Source organism: Sinocyclocheilus anshuiensis, unplaced genomic scaffold (genome assembly GCF_001515605.1).
Source record: "Sinocyclocheilus anshuiensis isolate Anshui unplaced genomic scaffold, SAMN03320099.WGS_v1.1 scaffold881, whole genome shotgun sequence".
Lineage (NCBI taxonomy): Eukaryota > Metazoa > Chordata > Actinopteri > Cypriniformes > Cyprinidae > Sinocyclocheilus > Sinocyclocheilus anshuiensis.
Window position 1 is genome coordinate 425823 of NW_015558695.1, and position 12347 is coordinate 438169.

Genomic DNA, 12347 nt, shown 5'->3' on the forward strand with positions numbered 1-12347 from the left:
GTAATCCACGAGATTCGGTGTACTGTCTTTTGGTCCAATAAGTAATATCTCTGTCTTATCCGAATTTAATAGGAGAAAATTATTGGTCATCCAATCTTTTAAATTTTTAACACATAGTATAAGTATATAACACTCACTCTGATCCCCGTCAAGCTGCCGAGTATTGTTTAGTGCATATCACTCTTCTAGCGATAGCTGCATTACGGAGCCCTTCCTAGTTCCCAGTTCTAGTTCTAGTCTAGCCACTTCGTGTTGCCTTGTTGTCTGTTTCCTGACCTTCTGCCTGTGTTTATTGGATTACCCCTCTTGTCAAGCCCTCTGGATACTGTTCGCCGATAGTAGACCCACCCCCTCACTTCTGAAATGATGGCTACGCCCCTGTGTGACACTGAAGAATGGGGTAATGATGCTGAAAATTCAGCTTTGCTAAAAAAAATAAACCTTTTTTTTTTATTGTAATAATATCGGTAACACTTTATATTGATGGTCCACTTTAGACATTCTGCTCACTATAAGTAACTTTGCTACTACATGTCAACTACCAGTCATTTTAAGTATCAGTAGACTGTCTGCTTAACATCTGCTAACAATTGTAATGGTTCCCAGTAGGGATGCACCGATCTGATACTCAGTATCGGTATCGGCTCCGATACTGGTATTTTCTTACGGATAAGGTATCGGTCAGACGAGACCAATCCAAATCTGTTATTCTGCGTATAATATTCTGTGTTATTGTTAAGCTCAATGAAAGTCACAAAAACATTTTTAAAGCACCGTAAAGTTTTCGTGCACTATATTTCAAGTGTTCTGAAGCCGTTCCATAGTTCAATGTGTGGTACAGATGAAGTTGTTAAATTTAAGTTCATGTAAACTTCGCTGTGGCTGTCTGTCATCCTCCATTCAGCATTCAAACTGCGTGTAGCGATCGGTTACTACAGTCAAAACAATGAAACTATCTCCAAGAGCGCAGTAACTGAAGTTTAAAAACTGTTAAAAGAAAACGCTCAATAAACTATTGCACAGATATTATATACTATGCATCAGTATCTCTTCTCTTTGAGCTTTGAACTTTTCACTTTGTGACTCAGTGTTGCTTCAAGCGCATCATTCTGCGCACGGGATGCGCATAAGCGTTTTGTGCCGCTCTGGATTGGGCCTTTCATATTATAATAATTTTGCGCAATGAAAGATTATTAATAGCCTTTCTTGTTCTGTCCTGTCTATCATATGTTGCTGCCTCCATTACTTTGTTATACATTTAAAAGAAATGTATTTTAATTTATAGTATATACAAACAATGCAAAGAGCAATGTAACATTTTACCAGATTTAGTCCTACACTTGTTCACTTATATTTGTTCCCCACTAAATAATGTTATTTCACTAAATGTTTAGATTTTATAAAATTATTGTGCACTCATGATTTTTCTAGAATAAATTTTGCTGCTGAATTATCTACTAATCTGTGTTTATTTGTTATTTTTCTTTAAAATAAAGTTGTCTATATTTAGTAGATTGTGTTTAACACACAAAACAGTGATGAACAGGTCACCACACTGAGGTATAGAAATTCTGTTGATTAAAAAAAAAAAACATGCGCCCCGATACTATTTTTGTTATCGGATTGAATCGGACAGAAATATTTTCCCCATAAGATTCACTTTTTCACACACAAACACAGACTCAAATGCATTGCACACCCACATACTGAATACACACTCACATTTATATACTTAATAAAAAAGCGAGCTCAGCATGGTGTTAACCCTGTTTCCTGCTAATACAATTAATGTAGCAAGGTACTTTCATGCTCTTTTCAACTAAAAAGAAACCTCATTCAATTAGGAAATGTTATGATTATCAAGAGCTCAAAGCCACAGGGAGGAAAGGTCTTTCTGAGTCGCCCGTGGTTCTGCTTTCAGAGCAGTGTGCAGAGCAATTACTGTAACCTCAATGGATCCAATAACAGCAAAATGATTAACACTGAAATGCTTTGGATGTGCTTTTTAAAGTCTCTTAATAGTGCATGCATTATTGACAAACAAACCCCACACACATATACAGTCATATTACGATTCCCCTGTAGGTCTCAGGTGTTGCAATTTGTTATTCAGCGTGCTTGTGCATCCTGCGATAGTTGAACGGCTGCTCCCAAATGAATGTTGCATAAATGTTTAATATTCACTGACGGACCTGTAAGCTACTGTGATTATTCTCACATTTTCTGCAGTTGAGGGAACCTTTTACATTAAACAGTCACACTACTAGTCAAATGTTAATTTTTTTAAGAAGTCTGTTTTGTTCACTAGGGCTGCATTTATTTGATCAAAAATATAGTGAAAACAGTAATATTGTGAAATATTGTTACAATTTAAACAAACTGTTTTCTATTTTAATATATTTTAAAATTTAATTTATTCCTGTGATGCAAAGCTGCATTTTCAGCATCATTACTCCAGTCTTCAGTCACATGATCCTTCTAATATGCTTTTTTATTTCACAATTCAAACTTTTTTCATTGTAATTCTAAAAAAAAAAATAATGTCAGAAATGTGAGATTTAAACTCAGAATTCAGAATTAATTTTTTGCAATTCTGACTGATCTAAACTCTGAATTGCGAGAAAAAAGTATAAATTATGAGATAAAAAGCTGCAACAACACTTTTTTAAGCATATGTTGCAAACAAGCTTGCATACATTATCAAGAGTTTTTGTTGCCTAATGTTTTTGTGGAAACCATGATACAGTACATAGAATAAAGAAAGAAAGAAAAATAAAGAAATTAATACATTTATTCAGCATCAAATTTAACATAATTCAGCTTACTGTTTTTATTGTATCTTTGATCAAATAAATGCAGCCTTGGTGAGCATAAGAGCCTTCTTTTAAAAACATAAAAAAATAAATAATAATTAATTAATTAATTTAGTTTAAATATTCCAAACATGACGGTGGTGTATTTCCAAAATTATAATTGGATATTCAATGAAAATGAATACAGCACTTACTTTTTGTGCAGGAATAATGTGCAGTTACGAATCTCAAATAAAATAGTTACAGAGAATATTAACCCTCTGGGGTCCGAGGGTGTTTTGGGGCCTGGAAAAGTTTTGACATGCCCTGACATTTGTGCGCTGTATTACTCTTATATGTACGATCAAGTATGAAGGAGCATTTTAGTTCTTTTCGCTGTCAACATTCAAATCTGCAAAAAGTTCCGCCGCCGGAACTGTCGACCCCAGGAGGTTAAGCAAAATTACAAGAAAGAAAATAAAATAAAATAAAGAAAAGAACCAATTAAATAGGGTCATAACTATAGACACACTCACCATTGTCATTCTCCACATCTCCAAGTACCATAGCCGGGACCCCTATGGCTGAAGCCAAGACCCACACGCAGATATTGACCACCTTGGCCTTGTGGGGTGTCCGCATGTCCAGGGCTTTCACTGGGTGGCACACGGCCACGTATCGATCCATGCTCATCACGGTCAAGGTGAACACACTGGTGAACATGTTATAGTAGTCGATGGAGACGACCGCCTTGCACAGGGCATTGCCAAAGGGCCAGAAACCAAGGAACACATCCGTGCCTTGGAAGGGAAGCGTAGCCAAAACCAGCGCATCAGCCAGTGCCAGGTTAAATATATAGATGTTGGTAGCTGTCTTCATCTTGGTATATCTGTGAAAGTGACAGAGAAGGAGACAACAAAAAAGAGAATGAAAATATAAATCAGGATGAACAGCTAAACACATTTATCCTGACAAATCTGTATTTGTGAGGAAACAGATCGGTTGTCGCTCCCCTGGGCCCTCAACAACAATGGCATTAAAATGACATTTCACATCAAATCCACTTCGCTTTTTAATGGTTTGTCGGCAATCTCTTGTTTTATTTGAAAGCTAGAACCTGTGATCCCCACTGCGGAAATGCACCAAGATTCATAAACAATTACAAATATGAACAGAGCACTGACATGACAACGCATGAAAAGCAGGAATTATTTGGTTGGCAGCTGTTTTATGATGTTTGAGAAAGGTTGATAACAGTTACTGTTCTGTACCAACAATCCTATCATTCACCACAGCTCCACCTCCACTCAGGATCTAACAAAAAATGTGGTGAAATGAAAACTTCGATTGACAGGTGATCTGATCAATCATAACACTGAATCCACTTTTGTCTGAAAAAAAAAATAATAATCTGACCGAAGAGTAGATTATCGGTGGACTTCGTTCCGCACTTGAAACAAGATACCTTCTGATGTTCATTCACGTTTATTGTGCGCTATAACTAGTAAAGAGGAAAAGATGATCGGTTCACGTGTCGCTTGAAATGAGGTGCTGCCACGATCTGTCACGACACAATAAAGATCCACAAAACGGTACTTATTGTTTGAATTTTCATAACAAATTACACAATTTGAAAGCGGAGACTTTGTTTCATGTTTACATTTTCAGTTTCCTCTTTGCTCGACGATGTATTTCTCACTGCGTGAGAACATGATGTGTGGCGTGAGAGTGCCATGGCTTGTCGGACATAGCAACAGTAATGAAACTGGGGCAGGTCTTTGCGAAGTGTCAGTTGACTTGATTATTCAATTATAATGATTAAGAATGAACTTTTTCTCAAAAATTAAATGTCACTTATTTTGAGCTGAAATTGCAGAGCCAATGTTTTGCGATATGAAGTGATCCTTAAAATATCAGCTTGGTCTAATCTAATGTTTTGTTCCTCTGTAATAAAAATTACATTTAACAGTAATGATAGGAAAAAGTGGTATTCAGACTGGTTCAGCAGGTGAGAATTTGTGTCTGATGCTTCTACTATCTGTTTGGATAATAAGCCTGGATTTGTTTGTTTGTTTTTCATGAGAGTTCTCCTTCATATAATTTGAAAGAATGTTAATATATTTAGCATAATGAGGTCCTGCTTCTCACATCGTCATGCTCCATCAATTCCAATCCTTTCTAAATCAGTTTTGCTGCATGTAAGCATTTATAAAAAAATGGATGAATGGACACCGAATTAGCATACACACAAAAATTGGCTAAAAAATTTGAATACATTTATGTATTTGCAAAATAGTTTCCCCCAATGGTCCAAATATGCATTTTCACTAGCTTTTTTCTTATTAGGTTCTGGTCAGCAGTTTATTCGGAATCAGCAGACAGGCCAATCTCATTTTCAATTTTCTGTTTTAGTGCGCTTTAATGGCATGCAATGCAAATTAAAGTATAATCCCAACAGTGCCAGTAAACAAGTAATATTAACCAATGAAACTACCAGTGATGCAAATAAATAAATAAGCATAATAATAATAATAAAGAAACTCTCTCTCTCTTCTCTAATACAGCAACATTAGAGGATGACATGATGCTTTTTGCCTCCTCTGCTGTCCTTTTTCGGATTGTTATGCAACAGCAAGAGCCAGCCTGAGTGAGTATGGTGAAGAAGTGAAGAAGAAAGATAGCAAAACATCCTCCTCCAGTCCTGAGTCACGCAGGTATAGAGCCATTTTAATCATCCAACACCACAAACATCACCACGGAAAAAAAAAAATAATCAGATGAAACAGAATCGAAACACAAGGCCTGTGGCTCCAGCAGTAAGTACCGTCAAAACTTATACCATCAAATATGGTACTGTTAGATTATTTGTTGAACCTCTTAGGAAGTGGAACATAAGATCTGAATTGCATTCTCACACAGACAGTGTTTTCATATTTCCAGCTGTATGACAGTATAATACAAACAATAACAGACACTGCTGTGAAATGACACAAATGATAATACTTTCATTGGACTTCATAATCCTAATTATGAATCTGTATGTGTGTGTAAGAGCTACAGCAGCGATATTAGCACACCGCTTATGAGCCCCTCTGGTTTTATTGTGACAAGTTAGCCGGCAAATGAAAACAACACCCTGTTTTCACTGATATATCATATTTAATAAGCAGTGAATAGACTTCATCGTTAGAAGTTAATAGCAATTCTCTTGTGGCTCTGGCTCAGTGTATGTCTTGAATATTTTGATGACAACACTGCGTTTACAGTTCAATTAACTCAATGACTGAAAAAACATATTAGCATATTTCACAAACTGAGCATCTTAATAAGATAAGTTAAACCTGTTTGGACAAACTCAATTTCCAATATCTTGACTGGTTTCAGAAAAATGTATATGCCAGTAAATGATCTGAATTAAGATGTTTTCACCGACGCTTTGGTGCAGCCTCCCACTTCTCCTTCTATTTTTTCGAAATTTGTGTTTTTATTACTCAATATATGTCTGTACCACCTTGTCAAATATCATAGATTTTGACAAATCATTTTAAACCTAAGCAAATCTACCTCACCAGAGCCTGTGTGACTTTATTAAACTCTCAGCAGGTGAAATATGGAAAAAATACCTCTGGGATGAAGGCTGACTTTGACATGACTTGATTTCATAAATATCTGATGGTGTTGACAAGAGGGACACAGTTTTGAAACTTAATAAAAGTGTTATATATTCTGAAATATTAACCTTTTCCTGAAGGTTGTCAAATTGCAGCAGTAATGTTTCATTAAAAGATGCATATTAATATTTCAGTTTTTAATTTAGTCAACCATATGTCATTCCATATGACTTTATTCTTATTTACTTTTTTTCCAACTGTAGAACACAAACAGAGACATTTTGAAGAATGTGCTTGTCAATCTTTTCAATAAAATTTGCATTTACAGTGTATATTAAATACATATATTAAAAGTATATTAAATATGATCTTTTTAAGTTTTAAACACATATATTGTTAATTTACATTTGATAGAATATCAAAATAAATGTAATAAACGTTTTTTTTTATGGTCTCTGGTTATTATGGTGTGATGACAGTTGGATTTTGGGGTAGTGAGTGATATAATGTGATGTTATATACAGTATGTAATAAAATAAAGAGAAAATCAAATGACATGGATCATTTGTGTTATAAATATTCTAATGATAGTCTCTGATTCACTTCATAGTTGAAATGTTGCTGCTTTCAAAACCAATGGCAAATAAAGTCATGGATCATGTTGTGTCCCATATGTCTGTCACCAGCTGAGCTGATCTAGGTTGGTTTTCCGCAGGGTTAGCAAGTCAAACTAAAACTAGAGAGATTAAACATTTCACAGCAGGCATGGTTGTAGCGAGAAAATCTAAAGTTGGATGAGTAAAATAAAATCTCACTGGATGAAGAGAGTTTGCTTTGAAATGTGAAGACTGAAGGCTGAGATTCAGTCTCTGTTAGTCTGGGATGGATAGAGGAAGAGACTCGTGAAAATTGTGGTTGAACTTGCACTGACAGCATTTCAACTCCTTGAAAACCAGACTGGGATCAGACAGTACTGAAACAAGACCCTGAGCCTGAGCAGAGAGGAGTGCAGAAGAGAGAGATCAATGAAGTGGAGGGATGGGGAGGGAGTAATCAAGGTTGAGACATCAGGGAGGGAGAAGAGCGTTCAGATCTGATGAGGCTGCGATGAGCTTTTTGGGGAAACCAGTGGGAATACATTCATGCACAGCAGCTCCTCTCTCTCCCTCTATAATCATGTCTCATTTACACAATCTTGGCCTGGATGTCTACAGACACTTTTGGGCTTGGGCCAGACTTAGGCTGTTAACTGATGCTAAAACATAAAAGATATATGAAGCATAAGACCAAACAATGAGTTCTCTGGAATGCCTTCCAATCTTAATTTGTACTTAATTGGTACTTAAAGGGATAGTTCACCCAACAAATTTAATTCTGTCATTAATTACTCACCCTCATCTTCGGAACACAAATTAAGATATTTTTGATGCATTCGAGAGCTCTCTGATCCTCCCATAGACAGCAATGTAATTAACACGATCAACGTCCAGAAATGTAGCAAGGAGATCGTTAAAATAATCCGTGTGACATCAGGGGTTCAACCGAAATTTTACGAAGCTACGAGAATACTTTTTGTACGCAAAGAAAACAAAAATAACTACTTTATTCAACAATTTGTCTCCTCCGCGTCACCCTATAGCACCATTTTGGAGAGTATCCACTGAACGCAAACAACGTATGCTGTTCTGTGTCAGCTGCGTCACGCGGATACGTTTTCATTCAAATCAAAGTGTAAACGACATAAAACAGCATATCCGCATGGCGCAGTAGACACAGAACAGCATACGCTGTTTACGTTCAGTGGATACTCTCCAAAATGGCGCTAGGGTGCAAGGAGGAGAAGAATTGTTGAATAAAGTCGTTATTTTTGTTTTCTTTGCATACAAAAAGTATTCTCGTAGCTTCGTAAAATTACGGTTGAACCCCTGATGTCACACAGATTATTTTACCAATCTCCTTGCTACATTTCTGGACGTTGATCGTGTTAATTACATTGCTGTCTATGGGAGGGCCGGAGAGCTCTCAGAATGCATCAAAAATATCTTAATTTGTGTTCCGGAGATGAACGGAGGTCGTACAAGTTTAGAACGACATGAGGGTGAGTAATTAATGACAGAATTTTCATTTTTGGGTGAACTATCCCTTTAAATGATGGACTGTAATGTGGAAATATGCTGCCTTCTGAGGGAGCATCACATGTATTCTTCATGAAAAACAGAATCCCAGAATGTACAAATAATACATCCAAAAGTAGCAAATTCTATGTTATTTGACACAATTTTAAAGTAGTAATATTATTCTCAACATTTGTGGATCACTATATGTGTGTGTTTTGCAAGAAATCAATACTTTTATACAGCAAGGATGCATTAAACTGATCCAAAGTGACAGTAAAGAAATGTATAATGTTACAGAAGATTTATATTTCAAATAATTGCTGTTCTTTTGAATTTTCTATTCACCGGAAAATCCTGAAAACAATGTATTATGGTTTCCACAAAAATATCAAGCATAACAACTGTTTCCAACATTGATAATAATAAGAAATGTTTCTTGAACAGCAAATCAGCATATTAGAGTGATTTCTGAAGGATCATGTGACACTGAAGACTGGCGTAATGATGCTGAAATGTCAGCTTTGCATCACAGGAACAAATGACATTACAATAGAAAACAGTTATTCTAAATTGCAATAATGTTTCACAATATTAGTGTTTTACAGTAGTTTTGATCTAATAAATGCAGCCTTGGAAAACATAAGAGACTTTTTCTAAACTCTAAACTAACCCCGACCCTTTTGAACACCAATGCTCATCTGCTTATAGCTCTTTTTAACATTTGATCATCATCAAAACTGAGATTGCTTACAATAAATATAAGTTTGCTGATCTGTAAGAGATAAAAGTGCCAGTGCTTTATTGTTCCTGTAGCATGAGATCAATTCTAATTTTGGCTCATGAAACAGTCTCTCCAGAGATTATGTATCTATTCAGGAAAAAAGAATGAATAATCACTTGATCTGTTATAAATATTATATGGCATGCCACATTAGATGATATATGTATGTTAATTGTATAATTTGTTTGTCTTGCAGCCATTGAAGTCACAGGGGAAGGGCTGAGATTGCTGGAATTTCATTTCATTTTCTGCAGAGTAATATCTCAAATCTTAATAAAGCAGCAGAGTTATGCAGTACCGGTGAGAGAGAGAGAGAGAGAGAGAGTGTGTGTGTGTGTGTGTGTGTGTGTGTGTGTGTCAGTCATGAGAGGGAAGAGTGTTTCTGTAGAGACTCTCACTCCGACACCTGATCTGCAAAAGACATTCACCGCTTTAGTGAAGACCTCCTGAGCTATGAGTGTTAAATGTGAGGAGATGAGATAGTGTTCGAGAAAATCTGTGTATCACGTTTTTGACATAAAGCAGCACAACTGTTTTCACCATTGATAATAGTAAATGATTCTTGAGCAGCAAATCAGCATATTAGAATGATTTCTGAAGGATCATGTGACACTGAAGACTGGAGTAATGATGCTGAAAATTCAGTTTTGCATCACAGGAATAAATTACATTTTAAACTATATTAAAATATAAAAGTTATTTTAAACTGTAATAATATTTCACAATATTACCATTTTTTTGCTGTAGCTTTGGTCAACATAAGAGACTTTTTCAAAACATAAAAAATCTAACCAACCCTAAATTTTGAATGGTAGTGTATAGCAACTAGCAAAGGGTTGTGATATAAACAACTGGACTTTAAAGAGCCCATAAAAATGCTGTTGCTGTATGTATTTATAGTGCATTTTGATGATGATGTAGTGCAGCAGCAGGCATAAAACCCACAAGCACAAAAGGATAAGTTTTTGTGTTACCTCATCAACTGTTTTCTCTGATAAATCTGTGTGAACTGCTGTTTCTGAACAATAAATGGATGTAATATTAAGTAAAGTACATAAACCATATGGTGGCTGCATGTGTCATTAATCATAGTTGCATGGCCGTCGTACGTACACATGACATAAATGCCACGCTGTGATCTGATTGATGCAGTTACTGGTGTGTAACCTTCCATTTGGGAGCGAAAACAACTTTTACTGTCACTCCTCAGCAGCCAAAAGACAGCTTGATTCATAAATGATGGATGACTTATTTGAATTGTCAACATCCAAGACAATACATATTTAATAAAAAAAAATCTTTCTAGACAAAACTCTTTTACACAATATCTGATTGAAATATCAAATACTGTGCAAAAGAGAAAAGTTTTGAAGTAGCATTTCATCAAATGCCACTCATTCTACATGAACTCCAGCAAAGAGACAAACAAATCCTCTGCTGAAGTAGTCATCGTGTAGATGTACTTGAGTATAATTATATTTGCTCACTCTATCGAATAAAGATGACTGTCCTATTCACAACCAAAAGTGATCAACCGATTGAAATCACAGAGTAATTGGTTCTTTCAGACGCTGTGTAGATGGCTTTATGAGATAAATTTACAAGGACGGCTATAGAAAATGATAAAGATTGAATGTGCTTTGCCAATATGTATTGCTACACTCATATAGAAATATAGTGGCTCATCAGTGCGAGTCTGTCATTGAAAGACAAGGAATTGAAAAAGAACACACTGAACCAGAAATAATGCAAACACACATACGAATCGATGTATATTTCTGAGTTACATGAGGACATGTTCTGATGGAAAGAGAGAAAGAAGTGGTTGTTCAATTTTATCCTTGGCATATACAGATAATAAATATATAAAATAATAAAAAGACAGCCTGATTGACTGGAAGCATACTGTACAGTGAGTAATACATTAATAAATACTAATCTAGATAGATTATAGGGCTGCCACTAACAACTATTTTTATTTCGATGAATCTATCGACTAATTTATTGATTAGTCGATTAATCTAAACGATTAATTTCCCACAAAAAATCTACAATTTTACTTAAGAATATTTTATTAAACTATATTTTATTAAACCAAATGAAATCCAAATTTCTATGGAATCCTTTTTTTAAAGCAAAGGTAAAGTGCAACATAGAGTGCAAGAAGCAAGTGTCCATCTCATAGTCCAAATCACTGAAATCAAAGTTCAGTATTATAGTGTAAGAATGACAACATGTCCACGTGTTCTAGTGACTAGTCTACTAATAATAAAATTATAATCAAAAAACACTTTTTAAAGTAGTATTTACCAGAAATGTCATTTACCAGAATTTATTTAGGAGAAAAATGTAAATTTCTGAAAAAAAAAAAAGAAAAACAAATCAATTAATTTGAGATGCTTTTGATTACTAAAATTTTATGGAACCATTAAAATGGAATCCAGAAAATAATGGAAAACAGAATTTGGTAAAGATAAAACTATAATACTCATTTAATTAGACAGGCTTTTTGATTAATAAAATTTAATTTAACCATTAAAACAGAGTATAGAAAAATGAAAATGGAAAAAAACTGAATTTGGAAATAAAACGGGTTTCATAGGGCGCTATAATTATAATATATATATTTTTTTGTGATAATAAAAATAGATGTAAGTGATCAATAGCCTTTAAAATAACTTAAAATACACATATAATAGCAATGAGGCAATAATAATTAGTTCAAATAAAGTATCAAAAGCAAGAAATCATATGGTTTTATTGAACAAAACTGTTAAAATGCATCATGTAAACAATAGAGCTAATGTACATTACGCATTACAACAAAGGCCTGCAGGGGGCGCCAACGGCCTGACAATTATTTTTACACATTGCTGTGCGATCTAATACTTGTTTAATATTGACCAAGCACCATTTAATTCAAATGTCCACTTAAAGTTTAATATTTGGCCATTTCTTTAGGACAGAAATACTATAGCCACTGTAATTAAATGAATATGTGGACATCAAAATGTGTAAACTCAGAGTGAGGGTTTGAGCTTTTATT

General features: G+C 34.9%; 1 protein-coding gene across 1 annotated transcript in view; it reads right to left on the reverse strand.

Annotated features, from left to right (window-relative positions):
* The window catches only part of LOC107681404 (delta-type opioid receptor-like), a 45441-nt gene that overhangs the window by 7652 nt on the left and 25442 nt on the right, over positions 1-12347 (reverse strand). Inside the window, exon 3 of the mRNA XM_016477703.1 lies at positions 3329-3681. Coding sequence (XP_016333189.1) covers positions 3329-3681 — 353 coding nt within the window. The remainder of the gene's footprint in view (positions 1-3328; positions 3682-12347) is intronic.